The sequence below is a fragment of the Rhagoletis zephyria genome, unplaced genomic scaffold (assembly GCF_001687245.7).
Source record: "Rhagoletis zephyria isolate East Lansing unplaced genomic scaffold, Rhagoletis_zephyria_1.1 Rzeph_scaffold_06884, whole genome shotgun sequence".
Taxonomy (NCBI): Eukaryota; Metazoa; Arthropoda; class Insecta; order Diptera; family Tephritidae; genus Rhagoletis; species Rhagoletis zephyria.
The window spans coordinates 6182-28134 of record NW_016163967.1 but is presented as its reverse complement, the minus strand read 5'-3'; the positions used below and the strand labels follow the sequence as shown (position 1 = coordinate 28134).

The 21953-nt window shown below is 36.2% G+C and overlaps 1 protein-coding gene across 1 annotated transcript; it reads right to left on the bottom strand.

The window, feature by feature from the left end:
• Positions 1-1548: 1548 nt before the first annotated feature.
• LOC108373634 (uncharacterized) lies at positions 1549-21541 on the bottom strand. The gene is given in 13 exon segments (XM_017629558.1): positions 1549-1917; positions 2120-2230; positions 2421-2548; positions 4049-4271; positions 4530-4594; positions 7483-8068; positions 11670-11847; positions 12090-12153; positions 12418-12623; positions 19635-19808; positions 20346-20530; positions 21223-21279; positions 21281-21541. Coding segments are annotated over 13 exon segments (2523 nt in total). The 3' UTR covers positions 1549-1632.
• Positions 21542-21953: the final 412 nt, after the last annotated feature.

Genomic DNA, 21953 nt, shown 5'->3' with positions numbered 1-21953 from the left:
GTTTATGAGTCAAAATTGAACATACATTTGGGATTTTCCGGCCCATCTAAAAAATCTCTCATACTAATACTCATGGTTTCACATCTCAGCTTAAATCAAAATTAAATTTGGAAAATTATGCGGGTTTACTGCAAATATAGAGGAAAATGCACTGAGAGAAGAGTTTGGTACATACATATATTTCACTCAACATTAAATGTGATAACCAGGGCCGAAAAAATAAGCCAGAAAAAAAACAATTTAAGCGCTTAGAAAAGCATTAAAACATTGGTAAATATGCTCGAAAAAGCAATCAAAAAACTTAAGTACAATTTAATGTTTTGTTTTCTATTGAGTTTATTTCAAGCATTAAAAAATTAAAATGGACAATGCAAAATTGTTCGTTGATATTCTCAAATATTAAAGATCTGCGCTGGTCATTTAAGAGCGTTGAATAGACGGTAAATGACATTTCGACATCCACTGATGTGACTGGACAGAGTTTAAAATTAGATATTGCCTTTCTGCTTTTTAGTATTATTAAAAATAAGATATGAAACCTTAATTTTTTTTTTCAAAACTGAATTAATTTTTTTTAAATATCCCTTATCCTCTATGATAAATAATTTTTAATTTCTTCAATAACACCAATGCCTTCCCGTAGAGACAAATCTTTGCTTTGGAATTTTTTAATTCGACGAATAGCATCGAAATCTCCATCGCCGGAAATTGGGAAAGAATTAACATGCATTAAAATAAGCAAAATATCAAATGATCGTTAAAATTAAGCTTTGAGTCCCTGAATAAGCAAAATTAGCAATTCCAAGAAAAAGCTTAAAATTTTCGGCCCTATTTAGTTTGCGCAACTAATCGCTTTTCTCAGTGTAGGAGAACTTTGAAAGCAATAGATTTTTTTTTTTTTGTAATAATAACCATAAAATTTCTAATCAAGCAATTCACATCAAATTAATTTTTAAACGCAAATCATTTAATTTAAATGTTTTTATGTGTGAATGTAAAAATGTGTTGCGATGTCTGCACGTAGGTATGTATATGCCTGTGTTTATTGAACAGCTTATTATTTTCCACATAACTCTTAATAACCTCAATTTTAGCAAATACTCAATCAATTAGCTTCTTTCGTTACTATTGGTCTTTTGTATGTAGGTACTTAACTCCATACTACTAATTTTCTTATGCCTTATTCATTCATACATATATACTATTTACATACGAATGGTCAGCACACATTGCACTACACGTAATTTTTTACACACCGATTAACCTATAACCACGTACAAATTGCCATTTAATACTCTCCTAAGCAGTTGTTTATTTCTTGTTGTCATCATATTATACTATGCAGAATTTTTTATGCTTGCATGTATGTATATGCACTTCAAATAATTTTATATGTATTTGAAAATCATAATTTTATTTGCTTAACATTTTAACAGCTTACGCATTAAAATTAACTAATTTGCTTATCAGTTTTAGGTTTGTTTTTTTTGCTTTAAGTTTTATTTTACTTTTTTTTCACTTATTTCCGATTTATGCATGTACAAATTTGTATTATTATAATTTATAAGTAGTATATTTTTATGGCTTGCTATGTAGTGCATCTCTTACTTGTGATTACGTATGCGCCATTGGTCATGTTGTTGGCACGTAGCCTGCGCCGCGCCACACACCGCTCCCCAACTGCAAGCTGCGGCCATCACGTAGCAGCGTTGTTATGATGATAGACACCAGCAACGCCAGCGGCAGCAGGCACGCTGTGGGTCCATTGTGCAGCTGTGCGGACGCATGACTACTCTCTGGCCAAACGACTTCGACTTCGGACATTTTGAAAATGCTCAACAGTCGGTGGGATTGCAATTCATGATGTTCAGTGTTGATATGATGGCTAATGGTCTTCAGTATAGAAGTGCACTCGTCCTGAAAGAGGAAATGATAAGAGAGCAAATAAGCGATTGGCTCTGGTTGGTGGTTGCGTACGATGATGCGATGAGCCCTTGTGAATTGATAAGAGTTCATTGCAAAGGGTTCAAATGCTATACCATTTATGAGGGCAAACTAAATTGAGGGCAATCAAAAAATGTTCGCTGCTTATAGATTTATGTATTTGTGTAATCATTACCTTCTCTTTGCCCAGCAGTTCAATGGCTTTGAGTTTAGCATCATGTGGCAGACGAGCGGCAATTATGATATTCTCATCGGTCATATTGAATAGCGTTAGAGTGCATTGAGTCTGCGGCGAAGGAATTGTGGTGGCAATAATGTTTGGATAGCAGAAAAATTAATGGAGAAAATATACAAAAAATTTAAAATTAAAAATTGTTAGTACTTGAATAGGTGGCTGATATTTACGTATGTATGTCTATATGTATGCATATTAACTTTTATATTAAAAAATCTTCAAATTTAAATAATTTTGGTACCTGGTTGTCTATGTGTGTAGTAACATATTGCTGCAATGCTCTTACAGCATCTTGTACGCCGAGATTTGTGTGTGGGCGCAGGAGGGCCTCATCAGCAGAGCTATAGCCAAGTAATAGAAAGACACCGCCTGAAAAAAAAAACAAAATAGTAGTACAAAGTTAAAATAAAATAGAATCATTGTATTTTTGCATTAAATGTATAGCTCACTATTTAACAAAAGTATAAATCAAAATTTCTAACTTTCTACAAGATTTATAAAAACTCGACAAATTTCAACAAGTTTTCATCAAAACTTAAAATTTTTTAATCAGAATTTTTAGAAAAATTTGTTGTATGTGCAGCCCTTTAAATTTTAGTATAATAATAATGCGTTACACAGTCAGCAAAAAAAAGGCCGAAAATCCTCGGTAAGCCCAGCTTATTTAAACTTGTATTAAGATTTGACGGCCTACAAAGCTGCATAACTCCATTTTTTCAAAAAATTCGATTAACAAGATTAAAAAATATTGATGAAACTTTGTAGAATTTGTTACGAAGTTGTATATTTGGACTTACATAATTTTTGTTAGATAGTGAGATATACTTTCATTAAAAAAATAAAAAAACAATAAATACACCAAGAAAAATAGCCAAAATTTGTTAAAATTTCCCGTTCCCATTTATTGTGCCACCACTGTACGTATAAACTAAGCAAATAGCAATGGCGGCAGAATATACATATTGCAGAAAGGTACCATACTACGTCCCTCCGCTACTGGACCAATGATATCTTGGTTAACTATGGCTCTAGAGTCGCTCCATATGAAAAAATAAGTCCTAAAAATTTTATGAAAATGAAAAAAAAAAAATGTTTTTTCTTTAACAATAAACCCCTAAAATTAATCAGTCGTAGTTTTTCGCTATTCTGCTTCCGACTGGTTCGACTCTGCACTTACCGTGTGCACTACCACGGGTTAATAGAGTAGCTACTTACCTAGGAGTCGGCGCAGTAGCGATTCAAAAGTAGCGAATGACTCCAGCAGTACTGGAGGGTCGTAAGCAGAATAGCGTAAAACTACGACAGAGGGTGCCCATAAATCACGCAAATGACTACTTTAGTAACTCCCGGAGGTACAGAGAGAGCCGATGGTGACTACCGCCAGGACATTGCCTTGTAAAAGTAATTCGGTAATTGACGGTGTTTATCAGGTAGCTACCGATTCATCAGTCCTGTACCCCTGTACCCCTGTACATCAGTAGTCCCCTTACATTTTATAGGGCATAATTTTTAGAATAAATTTTTTTATGTAAATAAGTATTTATTTCGAAGTTTCGAGTTTTCTTCAATTACGGGCACAATGAAATTAGGCCTACAGTTGAATGAGGAAGCTAAGTATTTAATTATGTGTAAGGGGAAAAAGTATTTTTCAAGCTCACTCTGCAGTTTAAGAACTAGAGCACATAGGAATATGATCAGATTGAACGAAATTTTAAAAGCACTTATCTTTAATTTGAAAATGTATTCTAAAGACAGATGCATTTAAATTTGGCTGATTATTTTAAATTGAAAGTGTAATTTTCTTTGAAATTTGACTTTTATCAGTTAAACCGAATTATATTTCAAAGTTATCAATAATTTTCAAATTACCTGGCAGCGTGTATTCGCCCAGCGGTGGTTTCATGCATATAAAACGACCTGAATAGCAGAGACAACGTCCACGGAATGCCTGATATGCGGGCGATGCATGACTGTAGAATGCCAATGCGGTGCGGCAGGGTGCAAAAGGCACGCAGAGAGCATGGCAGGTGAGCGCTAGTGACTCCCCACAGCTGCATAATTCGCTGCATTCAGCATCGTCCAAGGAGTATATCTGTGCGAAGTAGAAAAGGTAAAAAATAAATTTAAATTTACTTGTCTCATTTCTAAAGTTTTACAGATTTTTAAATACTACTTATGAATGTTCTGTGAATGAAAAGAATTTTGTGAAGTTTAATAAAACATCAAAAATTTGATCAATATGATTCGGATGTTTTTTTTTCCACCTTTCGTGGTGTGTATGCAAACCTTTATGCACGCTCAAAATTAATTAAGTGAATAGCTTGCATGCAGAAATGTTTTTTTCACATACCCGCTTGCTGGATCCTTCACGTATTAACTGATCTGATTGATGTGGACGCTGAACAACGCAATTTCCTGGAAATAAAGAAGACAATGTAAAAAATATTTATTAATTAAATGCGAGACAGAAATAAACGTTTGTGTTGTTTAAGGCCTTAACTAAAAATACGTATGTATGTGCGTATGTGTGTATGTAGAATACACAAGTATGTATGTAGATACTAGGCTTGGGTAGTTCTTGAACTAAATGAACTAAAACACTAGTTCATCTCAATGAACTAGTTCGCTAGTTCGGTCTNAAATAAACGTTTGTGTTGTTTAAGGCCTTAACTAAAAATACGTATGTATGCATGTGCGTATGTGTGTATGTACAATACACAAGTATGTATGGAGATACTGGGCTTGGGTAGTTCTTGAACTAAATGAACTAAATCACTAGTTCATCTCAATGAACTAGTTCGCTAATTCGGTCTCTTCATTTTTAAATTTGCAACTGCTACAAATTCTTATTTTGGAAAGCGATTCGCGAATTTATGCTACTGAGGAAAAAAATGTTGGTTGCTAGATCCTGCAACTGATTTTTATAAATTTCTGGAAACCGATTGAAACCTGTGCTCGAAACGGTTACGGTTTTATTCCTAACGAATATTTAACTAGCGTAGAACGGGTTTAAAATCAAACAAGCTTTCTAATTTAATGTTATTGCACAGCAATATGTAAGTTTTTCTTTTGTATATAGAATATGTGATAATAAAAATAAATATTTTTAAAAATAAAATTCGTCAATTGAACTAAATCAACTATATGAACTAGTGCACTGAGGTGACAGAACTACAACTGAACGGTTCACTTAAAAGAACTAAAGTGCCCAACATTAGTAAATACATAAAAAATTGACTCCCACGTGATGTATGTATGTACTAGGAATGTTAATCCCGGGATCCCGTCCTTTTTAAGGCCCCAAAAATCCCAAAAATTTTCGGGATTTGTAATTTGCACTGATGGCAATAATAGAAACTCCTTTTCTTGGCCAGTATTGGCTATATTTCTATTTTTTATTTAATAATTAATATTTTTTTATAAATGCCTAGTCATTATACATATAACACCGTGCAATAGCACACAAAATTCAATATATTCGCGAAAGCATGGGACAAATTCAGTAAAATTGCATTTTTAGTTTTTCACTCTGACGTTAGTAATTCAAAAAAGATTAAAAAAATTCAGTGAAATGCAAAAGTATAGGTATCAAATTAAAGAGGAGATCCTGACAAATTTAAACAGATTCAAGTTTTTGGTGCAGAAGGACTGGTATGTATTGAAATTGTCCTTTTAAAATTGTATCCTTAAAATTTCGCAATATTTGTTTTTGAAAAAATTATACGTTAAGGACTTATATAAACGCGAAAAAATCTTTGAATTTCATTCTAACTTTATCAGCTTAAAAAAAATCGTATTCGTCCTTGTGAATGCAAAAAAAATTTTATTTTTTTTTTAAATTCCAAAGAAATTTCTTCCTTCATTTGGTACTTTTTGGAATTAATCATATCTTTGAAATTACAAAGTCTTTTAAAATAAATCCTGACATCAGAGAGAAAAAATAAAAACGCCACTTTAAATAAACAAGTAGGTTTCAAACCCATTTATTTATTATTTATTTTATAGTAGGAGGGCTTCTCAAACATTATAGAAGCAATTTTTTCGATTTAAGTTATTGAAAAGTAGTGAATATGTAAATTCCGGGATTGTGATAATGGCATCCTGAAAATTCCGGTGTAAAAAATTAACATCCCTAGTATGTACTAACACGTATGATGTAGATTTGTTTGTGAAAGGGTTGTTGAATTATGTAGCTGTTGAAATACTCGACAGGACAGAGAATAATAAAGTAGAGAACAGAAATTATGGGTTTGCATGACGCAAAGAAAATAAAGGAAAGAAATTGACAAAAAATTAATGGTAAAACCAAGAGGACAATGAATGCTTGTACGTCATAGAGCGATTAATTCAAATCAAATGAAGCCAACGACAAATGAATGGAAAGCGAAATATGAACTTTGGCAAAAACAACTAAAATAAAACAAAATAAACAAACCACAATGGATTGAATCGGATGTTCGAAGAAAAAATGATGTTATATCTCCGTTTTGCTTCAATTTGTTTTGTGGGCTTTATAAATGAAATAAGCTAACACATATTATCGGATTTTTTTCTTCGGAGATAAATATGATCTGTCAAGATTTAAATTTTTTCATGACTCTCACCAATTATGTACATACTTTTTCAAAAGTTTTAAGAAAATTATTACCAAATATTGTTCACTCACTCAAAATAAAACGAGGTGCATAAAAAAATAGTTCTTGAACAACCCCCCGTTTTTAAAAGATGGATTTTACAGAGAATTAATTCACTATTTAAATCAACTTCAAAAAAACTCGATTATTTATAACTAGAATACCTTTAAGACCATCATGAACACCTTCCATATAGAAATCGTAATCCCGTTTCTTAAGCATTAAAGAGACGTTAAGACGAAGAGTAGAACCGGAAATATTACGATCTGAGAAAGTATATACATACATACTTGGTCAGAATCACGAAAAAAATCCAAACTTTGGAAGATCATACCTCCGTGGAAAAAACGAGAATAGATACCTGTTTGCTTATTTCGTGTATAGAACTCATAAACATTTTTGAAGCTAATCGAATGAGAAGTAAATGTGTGTATTAGGGTGGGCCGATTTTTTCGCTTCCATTTCGATCCACCGCGCAAATTTATTATTAAATAGATGTCGAATAAAACTAAGGGACTTTGTTTATATTTCAATACGTTTTAATCGAGTGCGCTATAAAGACTGAAGTATAAACGTTAGAATGAAATATGTGTTGAATCAACCCAGCTTTTTGGTAATGCGGTTTTCTGCATAGGCATAAAAAAGATAATAGTTTTTTTGTCTACTCACTTGGCGGTTGCGTTGTTGTTGTGGTCGCCAATGTTGTGGTCGTAGTGGCTGGCGGTTCTGTTACACTATTTTCTAAATATTCGGTTGTTTGGATTTGTTCTCCTGAAATCGTTTGTTCATCGAAATCGCCAAAATCATTTCCATTACCACGAGCTACCACAACTGCTGCGCCAGCGTCTTTAGCTTCCGCTGTTGCGACATGGCCGTTGCCGTCGTGAGCACCATTCTTGTGAACAGCGCTAGCACCATGGCCACCATTGCCACTGCCGCCATTACTATTACCGTTTCCATTGTTGTTGTTGTTGTTATTATGTTTCGAATTCTTGCCGTTTTTATTGTTTTTGCCATTTTTGCCATGGCGTGCAGCATTGGCGGCAGCACTAGTAGCGCTGCCAGCGCTGTTTCCATTACCATTACTTCTGCCATTTCCATTTCCATTGCCGTTGCCGTTGCCTTTCCCCTTGCCGCTGTGATAATCGCCATTTCCGGTATTTCCGTTTTCATCATTTCCGCTATGCAAGGGTATCGAATCTGGCTGTTCGATATAATTGTCCTCCATTGATGTGGGTTCCGATTTCTCTTTTGGCTGCATTTCAGATTTGCCATATTTCGTTTCGAGTTTTGCAGTTTTTCATTGTTTGTGGTTATTGGAAGTCGGTTATTAAAAATGGTTGAGTTTTCAACACAACAAATATCATAGTTTGTTTTCGTTGTTGTTGCAACGTTGTTGAAGAGTTATTGAGGCAAAAGTGTTGTGTTGTTGGTTCCGTTATAATTGCAACATGGAAGTGAATAAGAAAAAAGTGGAACGCGAATATAAAAATTTGATTATTTATGTAATTGTATATATATATATCGTATTTACATACTGACATATGTATGTATATGTATGTTCGGTAAGTTTTTTTAAATAATTTTTGTTGGCGGTTTATTCATACATATACGTAATAATCAATGGTCTGTGCAATAACGACACAATTCAAAATTCAAAAGATAAAAACTTTTACTACTGTTAAGTGCCTCATGTGTCTAATCCTTATCGATTCCATGTCTAATCTTTAGTATTTACTTTAGTAATCCGTACTACTTACTTTAGTAAGGACTGGAAATGGATTAGACAAGGATTAGAGACAAGAGCCACTTAAGAGTAGTAACAGTTTATATTTTTTGAATTTTGAATGGTGCCGTTATTGCAGAGGACCTTCGATATGTACCTTTAAGTTATAATGGAATACTTGTTGTAATTGTTACATACGTACATTTCTGCATACGAAACATGTACTTATACAGAGTTGCCTAGACCACTATTTGTTGGTGTTATAACCGGCTTTCGGTTTCGACCAGAAGTGGGTTACTACAGACTCGGATATTGAGGGGGAAAAATGTAACTTTTGTGTGAAACTTTTTTCGAACTTCAACCCGGCCTGGTAAATGGACGAAAATTGTTTTATTGTAAAACGGCATGCTCGTAACTTTTGGTATTATTACCGGCTTCTGGTTTCCTTTAGCATAAATTAAACGACTAATGTACCCTGGTTTGTGCTCTGCGCTCACTTTGGGACTCTACACGTTAAATAAGTTCAAATAAAAATGAAAATGAAGGCTCTTATGGTGCTTTTTTTAGTGAAATCCATTGAAATTGTTCAAAATATTGCCATACGCCATATCAGATATGCACTGCAGGTCGAACTTTTATAAGACCAACCACGACCACCTGGAGCTGGTGTCCAGAGCGTGTTTATGTTATTAAGAGAAACATTGCGCCATCTACCTCGGAATCAGCCTTCTATGTATAAATCGGGAAGAGGTCTTATCTTTCGTATTATATTTATGAATAACTGAAAGCGAAATTTTAACCAGGAGCTAGCGCTTTATCAAAAAATGGTCCGTTCTAGTCGCGCCGGGCACATTATAGTTATATAGCCCAATGTCTAATATGTATGTCAGAATGAGTTCAAAGTCTCATTTCTCATAATTTCAGACGTCGGATCTACAGGAATGATTTAGGATTGGGCTGATAGGAAATCTGGCTTTTCCGCCGTTCGTACCATAATTTTTCGACCGAATGTGACCCAATCTTCATTGCGATTGATCGAACCCTTCATGAACGGCTTTTTCTTATACATGAAAAACAAATAATCATTTTAACCTTGCCTTTCTTGAAGCAGAATTTCAAAATGTGGTGATTTTTCTTTGAATTTCAGTGAAAATAATCAAACCTTACACTGAAGAGATTTCCTCAAGGATAATGGAAATTGCAGCANGATTTCTCTTTTGGCTGCATTTCAGATTTGCCATATTTCGTTTCGAGTTTGGCAGTTTTTCATTGTTTGTGGTTATTGGAAGTTGGTTATTAAAAATGGTTGAGTTTTCGATACAACAAATATCATAGTTTGTTTTCGTTGTTGTTGCAACGTTGTTGAAGAGTCATGAGGCAAAAGTGTTGTGTTGTTGGTTTCGTTATAATTGCAACATGGAAGTGAAAAAGAGATATGTGGAGCTCGAGTATAAAAATTTGATTATTTATGTCTTTTTATATATACATATGTACATATATATATAGTATTTACATACTTACATACTTACATATATATGTATATATGTGTTCGGTAAGTTTTTTAAAATAATTTTTGTTTGCGGTTTATTCATACATATACGTAAATATCGATGGTGTGGGCAATAACGACACAATTCAAAATTCAAGAGATAAAAACTGTTACTACTGTTAAGTGCCTCATGTGACTAATCCTTGTCGATTCCATGTCTAATCTTTGTTATTTAATTTAGCAATTCTTACTACTTACTTTAGTAAGGACTGTTAATGGATTAGACAAGTTTATATTTTTTGAATTTTGAATTGTGTCATTATTGCAGAGGACCTTCGATATGTAACTTCAAGTTATAATGGAATACTTGTTGTAATTGTTACATACGTACATTTCTGCATACGAAACATGTGCTTATACAGAGTTGCCTAGACCAATATTTATTGGTGTTATTACTGGCTTTCCGTTTCGATCAGAAATGGGTTAAACTGAATTAATACAGACTCGGATTTTGAGGGGAAAAAATGTAACTTTTGTGTGAAACTTTTTTCGAACTTCAACCCGGCCTGGTAAATGGACGAAAATTATTTTATTGTAAAACAAAAAAATAAGATTCACCTAGTCGGCATGCTCGTATATTTTGGTATTATTACTGGTTTCTGGCTTCCGGTTTCCTTTAGCATAAATTAAACGACTAATGCACCCTGGTTTGTGCTCTGCGCTCACTTTGGGACTCTACACGCTAAATAACTTCCAATAAAAAGAAAAATTAAGGCTCTTATGGTACTTCTTTTTTTTAATGAAATTGTTCAAAATACCGCCATATGAATTTGTACAATTGACCACTGGAAACTATTTTGATAGTAACGCGCTAACAGCGGAGGAAATGGTCCCAAGTTCCCAGTCAACGGCTAAGAATAACGAGGTACGATTAGCAATTTCGAGGCTCAAAAACAACCAAGCTGCTTCTATGCAGAATATGGTTAGATGAACGCCCCACGACTGGAATTTAAGTGTACTCTATCCACTCCACAAGAAAGGCGACCTCGTCATACGCGCCATCTACCTCGGAATCAGCCTTCTTTGTATAAATCGGGAAGAGGTCTTATCTTTCGTATTATATTTATGAATAACTGAAGGCCAAATTTTAACCAGGAGCTAGCGCTTTATCAAAAAATGGTCCGTCCTAGTCGCGCCGGGCACATTATATATAGCCCAATGTCTAATATGTATGTCAGGATGAGTTCAAAGTCTCATTTCTCATAATTTCAGGCGTCGGATCTACAGGAATGATTTAGGATTGGGCTGATAGGAAATCTGGCTTTTTCCGCCGTTCGTACCATAATTTTTCGACCGAATGTGACCCAATCTTCATTGCGATTGATCGAACCCTTCATGAATGGCTTTTTTTATACATGAAAAACAAAGTATCATTTTAACCTTGCCTTTCTTGAGGCAGAATTTCAAAATGTGGTGATTTTTCTTTGAATTTCAGTGAAAATAATCAAACCTTACACTGAAGAGATTTCCTCAAGGAAAATGGAAATTGCAGCCACCATCACTGAATGAATACAAATGCACCAGCTTATTGCTAATCGATGTAATCGTTAACAGCATCATTATGCCAGCCACTTCACTTACCGGATATCCCCGAAAGATGTGTGTTGCCTGCTTGCGTGATGTCTGCCGTGGCGATGTGGGCGGTTGGCGATGTGTAGTTGTGGTGGTAACCGTCGTCAGCACTGGCGGCGGTGGAGGCGGTGGCGGAGCACGGGTTGTTGTTGTAGTGGTTGTTGTGGTCGTGGTTGTTGTAGTCGTTAGGTAACCCAATTCGGCGAGACGTTTCATGTGGAAGTCCTTTTGAGCTTCGACTGCGGGAAGCAGAATAAAATTAANACCCAATTCGGCGAGACGTTTCATGTGGAAGTCCTTTTGAGCTTCGACTGTGGGGAAATAGAAGAAAATTAGNTAGTTGTGGTGGTAACCGTCGTCAGCACTGGCGGCGGTGGAGGCGGTGGCGGAGCACGGGTTGTTGTTGTAGTGGTTGTTGTGGTCGTGGTTGTTGTAGTCGTTAGGTAACCCAATTCGGCGAGACGTTTCATGTGGAAGTCCTTTTGAGCTTCGACTGCGGGAAGCAGAATAAAATTAATTAAGCAACAGACGACAAAAATTATTAAAGCTCATAAAACAAGTATATTTAATAAAGTTCACAAATTAATAATTAATTTGCAATATGAAGTCTTCTCCTTTTACCAAAAATACATATATAAGTATGTATGTGAGAAATANTAAAGTTCACAAATTAATAATTAATTTGCAATATGAAGTCTTCTCCTTTTTCCAAAAATACATAAATAAGTATGTATGTATGTGAGAAATGTGTACTCACCAACACACGGATTGAGCCAGAGTAAACGGCGCCAGCCCACACACTGGTAGAGATGCTGCGGATCGGTGCCCTGGCAGGCGCAGGTTGTGCGCAACATTGTGCCTAGTATGCCAATCATGGCAGTGCGGCAGCCACCCGGTCGCCCAGCGCACTTCTTTGTCACGCTGTCCACCGCACAGGCCTGCTCGTAGTACTCCAATTTAAGCCTAAATTAGTGTAGCGCGCGCGCGATAGGAAGAAAGATAAAGAAAGAAAAATAAAAAATACCGATTTATTAGTCTATTAAACTAAAAGTGAACAGATATGCGCTTTAAACGTAGGCCAGTACGTTACCATGCGCCAAGTGGCAAATCTGAAAAGTTTATCAGCAGCAATTTAGCAGCAAGCATACTATGGACGCCAGCACAGAGCAGAAAGTTGCACCGTGAAAAATTGCTTAAATAAGCACTTGCTAGAACTAATTCTTCACATACATACACGCTGGTGGCCTTCCAGCGGCAGCACCAACATATCGAGCACGAACTTGACTTGGCTGCTTAGAATGCGCCGGCAACATGCTGATGCTGGCACAACATCTTGGCAACACGTTCAAGCTCTAATTGCCATGTCGTCGTTGTCTTAAGAGCACTGCANACTGCAGGTTCCTGGATTTGTGTAATAACACGAATTGGAGGAGAAGCTCGGCCAAACACTTAGCAAAAATGGAAGCGCCAAATATTAACTATCTACACATATAACACGCACAGAGAGTTTTCGTCCGGGATAAAAGATCTACACCATTCGCTTGATTTTCAAAAATGGGGCGTCATATTAAAGTGCTAGGCCTGTGCAAACTGGTTTTATATTTTCGAGTTTCCATCTGTAGAGAAAAATTGATCAATGTCATAATAACCGCACCTTGCATTCGATTTTCCTAAGTGAGGTGTCAAATTAAAAGCCCTGGACTCCAGATATGCAATAAAGTTTTACCTTTTTGAAAAAAGTTGCTACCTTTGAAGAAATTATACTCAAATTATCTAAAAAAAATCAAATATTAAAAAATGGGTATCAAAGGAAATGGTTTTAAAAGTATTCTTTCTTAATTTACCTTAAGGAGGGTTGCCACTTGTTTAAAAAATAAAAGTGGGGTGCCAAACCGAAGGGTATCGATTAAAAAAATTAATCATTAATCGTACAGTTGTTTACGATTGATTAGTTTTAATAGTTAATTTTTAATCGATAATCAGATTAATATTTTGCCAACATGGATACACAGATATACATAAGTTCAAGACCGTATTTAAGCTTTAATGGCTTAAATTCGACAATTTTTATACAATAACATTTGATGAGGTATCACTTTATTTGAAAATAAATGTTCATTTAGGTATATACTATTTGGATGTTTGGGCAGCTTTCATAGAAATTTTTGAAATGAACGATAGTCAAAGTTGAAAAAATTAAGAAAAATTGGGGCTCGTTATGAGTTCGAAGTTTGCCGCCACTTTCGATTTTTAAGCTTTGTATGACGATATTTTCAGTTGCAGTACCACTATTTCCAAAAATTCTCTGGAACCGTGTTTACGGATGTTTCTCCGTTTTTGTTGTTCTTGAATAGATAATTTTGGCACGAATTTTTCAAGCTTTATTGATAAAAAAACTTTGTTCGAGGATATTGAGCTACAAATGAAGTGGATGCGAAAAATAAAAAATATCGCTTTAAGGATTTGCCAAAATCTACCTGCGGCAATTTGAGTTTTCGCACCCAGTTCATACATAGGTACCTCATTATCCTCGAATAAAATTTTTCTTAATAATAAAGTTTGAAAAATTCGTGGTAAAACTTTTCTATTCAAAAACAAAGAAACATCACATCTGCATTTAAAGTTCGTAAACACGGTTCCATTGGATTTTTAGAAATAGTGCCACAGCAACTGAAAATATCCTAACAAAAAGATTAAAAATTTAAAGTGGCAGCAAACTTCAAACTCATGGCTTATTAAAATTTAAGTACGAAATAACTGTTGTTTTTAAATAAATACAAAGGGAGAGTTCAGAAACTATACGAAACCTATTTTCTGATTTACTCCACCATAGCTACACCAATACTGGGTTTTGTTTCGGGTGTATATGATGCCTTNGAAACCTATTTTCTGATTTACTCCACCATAGCTACACCAATACTGGGTTTATTTCGGGTGTATATGATGCCTGTTTTTTGTAGCACCGTGTAGTTTAAACTCAGTTTGATCCAGCTAGATTGAGCATTTTAAAATGGTTTAAACTAGATAAGCCTAAATTTGAATGAAAAACTGCACACTGATTTTAAACTTAGTTTAAACGACAAACAGAGTTAAACTCGCAATGAAAAACTGGCCCCTAGCCTGATGGCCACTTGAAAGATAATGACAATTTAAATTTTGTTGAACATGTTCCTCTATGACTGGCTCTGTCTATGTATTTATTAATAGGCAGCGTTAACAAATCCAACTAGTTAGTTAGTCGACCGTATCTACATACACAGCTACCGTGTTAGATGTGTCGCATATCAAATGAGTATCGCCATTAGCGCATTTTGGTTATTTACTCTGGAACCAAAGAGCGATTCACTTAAAAGGCAATTAAATTCGCAGCCACGTAGTTTGTGGTCGTTCAGTTTGCACCCAGTAACGACGAAGTGGCAAACGATCAACGCAACAGCCAGGCGCATATGTAAGTGCAATTACAACGACGCTTGTAAATACCCATCCATACATACTTGCTTGTATGCACCTATGTAGATGCGAAAGTACGAGTACGTAACCATGTCTGCTACGTTGCAACGATATGAACATTAACATTCGCATATGGCTATGTGTGAGTGTTGGTTAGAGAGTGTATTAATATCCATCCTAACTCCCGTCACGCCAAAGAAAACACATCCTCGTGCCAGCAAGCGAAGTAAACTTAGCAAAAACTTTAATGGCGCGCCTTTCCGCATGTTTGCCACACTCATATTATGGCAGATATGCAGTTTAGTTTAGTTGTTTGCCAGGACAAACAAAATTGTTGACAGCATTTGCCGCTAGCAGCTGTTCCATATGTCACATTTGCAGCAGATTGCAGCAGGTATATGTATGTACATACATATGTACATGGGTGGTCCAAAACAGTTAAGACGGAATTGTAATACCCTCAGGAATGTTCTTAATCGAAAAAAGTATACAATTTTTTTTTTGAAATCAAAAAATTTTGATAGGTCGCTCAAAGCGCTCAGTGTTCTCGATGTATTTTTATATGGGGAAAAACATCTTTTCGTAGAAATGGTATAGAATTTTTGAAAATAAATATTTTTCAATCGGAAAACTCTGGTTCTCTTCAGGAGACTTTCAATAATAATACCCAATTGTTTATTTATCCATTTTTAATACTAACGATTTTTAATTGGTCCGCCCATTGCTTTTTTCGGGGTTTTTGTGGGTTTTTTGGCGGTCTTAAAAATTATAATTGCAATGGAAAAATTGTTAAATAAACAAATGGGTATTATTATTGGGAATCTCCTGCAGATAAGCAGAGTTTTCTGATAGAAAAATATTGATTCTCAAGAATTCTATACCATTTCTACGAAAAGTTGTTTTTTCTCCATATAAAATACATGGAAAACTTTGGGCGCTTTAAAAATTCCGACATTAATTTTTCACATGCATTTTTTCGGACCCCCCTAATTTACATACATATATACTTACATACAATCTATGTGTCAGTATATGTTGGCGTGTGTTTGCACCGTAAATAATTTTGAGGAACGTGTCACTTTTAATAACAACTCAACTCATCTTCGTTGAACTTTCGTGCTACGCCTCCTTGTGATATATGTATGTATGTATGCGCGCACGTGAGTGCAGTTCATGGCAGGCAACCTGCATATTTCAACAAAGTGTCAATTTTATGATGCATTGATGCAGAATCTGAGGCAGGTGCCCACGGCAGGCAATCATTTTTCGCCTGTTCCATCTCTGTTCTCTCTGCCATACGCATAAGTATTACACCATCAAAGTACGTACTCGCACTACATAGAGCCGACAAGTAATGCACTTTGTCTCGTGTTTAATGACTAATCGCCTTGCAGATGCTTTCGTATAGACAGAACGATTACCATGCAAATGCAACGCTGTTGTTGTTGGTTTCAATTAGAGCAGCTAAACACTTAAGTTCATACCAAGTTTAGCAGTCGGTTAGAATTTGTTTAATTGTCAAACATTTTCGGGAAGTTTGAAAATAGGTAGCTAAAATTACTTATAAGTTTCTGGCGAAATAAGTTTAAAAGAATTATATTTAGAGATTTGTTATGAGTTCATTGGCATTGATCACTAATCAAATTGCTATGATTCGTATCAAAGCTAAAATGAACAAACAATAGCCTCATTCATGCGCAGGTCCCGACGCCGGAGAAGGACGTTGAGACCTAAAGCACGTTTTTAGAATTGTACTTACCAAACTCAACGTCAGAGAGGGCATTAAAGACATATCTATGTACGTATTTGGTCCCACTGTGGAAAACTTCAGCTTTCATGACAACACCTTTGACAACGGAGAGAGGCTGATGAACATCGTCGATACGAGGAAGGATACATCAACAAAGCCACTTGTATGTACCCCTGGATCACTATCTTGTTACTACTAAGGCCAGCATGCGCCTCTGTGGAACCTGCAGTGAGTTGGCTCGAGTCATAAATACCTACAATTTCCTGCATTTTCCTTGCAATATTTACTTCAGCTTCACAATAACAATTCAATAAAACTCACAAGAAGTGTCTCTATAAAAAGAATATTAGCAGTTCAACTCGAAATTTTTCGTAGCTGACACCTTCGCATACTCAAGGTTTACCTATATTGAGAATATTTCTGCGCCCTGCCTTGGATACTTTCAAATATCGCTTTGTAAAGTTAATACTTAGTAGTGCATATAAGAGAGTTTGAAAACTTATAAAAAAGGCGTCAGTCCACAGTCCACAGCGGCTAAACCTAAACGTAGAATACTTGAATTTATCCAGAACACATTCAAGTTAAAAAATGTACATTGAATATTCGTTTTGATTTCATTGCATCAAATTTAATAAATCAATACAAATATAAATTATTAAAAATTATCAATATAGTATCGGACCTAAATTAACTGCAGTCATATGCGCCATGAACTAATAAATATATGCCGTGGCGAATATCTTCTGTGAGCCAATTTTTGACTAGCGCCATCTGTCATTACTTCGATTCATTTTTATTTCGCCCTACAGAAATTTGCGTTACTTTTAATACTAATTTAAGTCTCAATGTTAGTAAAAGTTTTCGTGTTCGTGCTCGCCTTCGTATTGTCTTCGTCTTTGGGCTTATGTGTAAATTAGATATATTCGACTTTTAAAACAAGTTGCAACCCTCCTACAAATCGCTTAGAAATAAAGTTTTTCTTAAAGCCATTTTGATTGATATCCAGTTTGTAGTAATGGATTTAACCTAATGTACACAATGGTTTTAACTTTGTAAACAGATGACAACCCTGTTCAATAAAGTTTTAAACTAAAACTTTTTAAAACCATTTTCTTCTGACACCCATATTATGATGCATAGTTAAATTATCTAATACCCTTAACTACTTAACGCTCCGGCTCTGAAAGCATTCAGCGCGGTTGGATGCTAGTAACAGCCGAAAAAGAAGGCCTCTTCTGCGTTGAAGGAAGGTGGAGAAAGACTTGACTTTTCCAACTGGCGTCAGTTGACACAGAAGATAAATGACTGGCGTGCAATTTTGCTCTCGGCCAAAATCGCTTAGGTTATTACAGACCCAATAAAGAAAAAGAGAATTTCCTTCAATCTAGGTGAATTTAGTCTTTAAAACAGGTGGAAACCACCCCTACATTTAGTTTAGAAACAGAGTTTGCTCAAAGCCGTTTTGATTGATATCCACATTATAGTAATTTCTTTAACCGATTGCATATATTTAATTTAAATTCCTAAACAGGTGGCAACCCTGTTCAAAATATTTTCAAACGACAATATCTTTTGTCTGACACCGATATGATAACACATACTTAAATTTTCCCATTGCCTTAATTTAAGCTATAATTTATTTTTTAAACTGGTGGCAACCCCCATATACATACATATATAATAAAGCAATAACGAATTTTCAAAACCATTTTGATCGATATTTTAAGAACTTATTTAACTAACTAAACAATTTGTATTTAATTTTTATAAAAGTTTTTTGCAAAAAATATAACGTTATTGTACATTCACAGGTCAATCCTTTTAATTTGATTCCTCGAACCAAGGGTACAGAGGTGATGATTAACAAAAAAGCTTCCGCGTATTATGCATACATAAATGTACATTCATATCAACATTAAACTGTGTCAAATAAAACGACTATTTTTTTTTTTGCTTTCGGTGCCTTAAGAAGATTTCATTGTCGGTCACAAAAAAAAGCTGTGGCTACCCCAGATTGTGTCGAGAACTCGACTGCTCGGTTTCTCGGGTATCGAAATGCTCGAGAATGTGCGAGCAGAAATCGAAAGCCCTACTTTTTAGGCCATTTATGGAAGCGAGGTATGTATGTATTTATAAAAGTTTTTTCATTTGATTTTTTTTTTTGTTAAAATTGCCAATTAAGTGGTAATTTCATACATAGCTATACGCTACATTTAAAATGATAACGTTACACTGAACCTCATTCAGCCCGAGCTGTAGGAAAATGCTAGTTTGCTATATTTTTTATTGTATTTTTTAAATTCTGCATTATTTTGCGGTCGAATAAATAAATAAAAAAAAACGCCTTTAAGCAATAATTCGGGGTGCCCCAAGATTTTAGATGCTCCACTTTGGTATTGCTTGAGTTTGTCCTGCTCTTTAAGGCTCGAAGTAGTCACACAGTTTGCAAGCGCTATCGACCACGTAAGTCGTATTAGTTAATGAGGCGATATTTTGTGCCTTGGAATTACAATTGTCCACGCTGTCATACATTTTACACTTTGATAAGTATAGCACATACGTATGTATGTAAACACAAATGAGTACGTATGTATGTATTAGCAGAAAAATTACAGACAAAAGCACAGACTTGCTCTAACATTCGATATTTGCAAACCTCAAAATTCGCCTATCGAAAGTACCAAATCGGCCACTTAATGCATGGCTACTCGCTGCAAACGCTCCAAATTACACAATCTCTACTGCACAACAAAGTGCCGTACGCTTCCACTTACCTGCACTCACGATCCTCTTTACAATTCTCTGCCACCGAGTGACAGGACGGTGGCGGGTGATAGTATATGCCATTTGAACCTTGCTGATTACTGTTATCGGCTGGCCTTTGTGCACAAGTTGGATGGAGTTTTTCCTGTGCAATCATGCACATGTCGTGACGATTCGTTGTTTTTCTGCAAAGTGGAAGCAAAAATAAAAAATTAAAATTGGAAAAATTTACAAAAAAGGTATTCCCACTCAAAAAAAAAGTAGAAAATCATAGCAAATGAATGAAAAGGTAGAAATGTTCGAAATGCTTGAAGCGTAAGCGATTCCACTAAAATGCAGCATCAAGACTCGAAAGCCACGAAGCGTGTAGGGGCCAGATAACTAGTAAGAATGTTGTAAAATGAATGTGACACGCACACAAGCGTGTCAGCCCGAGGCTTTGCTGCAGTTTAGTGCACGCAAGACGTTAAGGTTAGACAAAGGCAAAAAACGACACACATCCATACATATACATATGTATACNTTGTAAAATGAATGTGACACGCACACAAGCGTGTCAGCCCGAGGCTTTGCAGCAGTTTAGTGCACGCAAGACGTTAAGGTTAGACAAAGGCAAAAAACGACACACATCCATACATACATATGTATATATACGAATGAGATGTTGATTTATACATACATATTTAGTACTGGCGTCATTCAACTCTCTAAGCGGTACTTACTTGCAAAGGCAGAAGGCAATGTCCAAATTCAAATCCTCGTGAGGACCTTTGTAGAAGGCTTGCAGTGAGGTCATGCATGCATTGCGATTGCAACGATGCATTTCACAATGCATCAACATTGGCTGCAGAGACGACGAGCATGACGCGTCCTCCCGACATGTGTCCAATGCAGTGTGGCAGGTACTCTGCACCATCAAAACCAAGCCACGGCCGGTGGGGCAAGGAATGGCGGCCGACCAGCATACAAGCAGTCATCAAATCGTTCAAGCGACCAAAGTCACGAAAGCGCCAAATGACACGCCCAATGCGTGTACGCATTGTTGTTGGTTGGTTGGTTCGTTGGTTGGTAGTTGGTTGCATGCGTCATTGATTACGAGTTGGTGGAGGTGATGGCGGAGCGGCAGCAGCACCGATGCCATTGAATGTTTAGGCATGACGTTGTGTGTTGACAATTGCATTCATAAAATGGTCAGCAAGCGCACGCAGGTCGATCGTAAAGTGGCGTGCATCCATAGCAGCAACGTAGGTGGAAATGGGTAGGAGAGTACGATAAAAGATTGAAAGTAAGAAAAAAGCAAAAAAAAGTCAGTTACACAGTTGTTAAGCACTAAAGAATCGCATGCAATCGCTATGCATGCGAATTGATTGCACCAGTTGGTTGCAAGCATAATTTGCGCCGCAGCAGAGCATAGAAAACCAGCAGCAGCGATGAAGTGCAACAACAGAGTGTAAAAATACTACAGTTGACATTTTCGTATGCCAATGAGGCTGCTGTTGCTTGATTCAGAAGCTGCTGATGATGTTCATCTATTTAGACAATGCCACAAGCTATGTGCCACAGGGCGGCAACTTGATGCAACTATGCATTTTTACTCACCTGAAAGTGTTGCTTGATTATTTCCGTTGAGAGGTCCACTTCGACATCCTGACCACCTGATGAGGGGTGGGTGTGAACGCCGCAGCCAAGTACGGTGTACAGTGCGTCGGAAGTAGTGGGAGGGAGCGAAGAAAGGGCAGAGTAGGTGGCGAAGCAACCGCCCAACAGAACGTGTCCAAGTGAGCAGCAAAGAGTTTTTTTTTTGTTTTGAAAATTTGTTCAGGCATCGATTTATATTTGTAAGCCAAATTGGAATTTTGGATTTGGATTTGTGTTTTTTTGTTGTTGTTGTTGTTGGTTTTTCGGCAACAATGNTCATAAAATGGTCAGCAAGCGCACGCAGGTCGATCGTAAAGTGGCGTGCATCCACAGCAGCAACGTAGGTGGAAATGGGTAGGAGAGTACGATAAAAGATTGAAAGTAAGAAAAAAGCAAAAAATAAGTCAGTTACACAGTTGTTAAGCACTAAAGAATCGCATGCAATCGCTATGCATGCGAATTGATTGCACCAGTTGGTTGCAAGCATAATTTGCGCCGCAGCAGAGCATAGAAAACCAGCAGCAGCGATGAAGTGCAACAACAGAGTGTAAAAATACTACAGTTGACATTTTCGTATGCCAATGAGGCTGCTGTTGCTTGATTCAGAAGCTGCTGATGATGTTCATCTATTTAGACAATGCCACAAGCTATGTGCCACAGGGCGGCAACTTGATGCAACTATGCATTTTTAC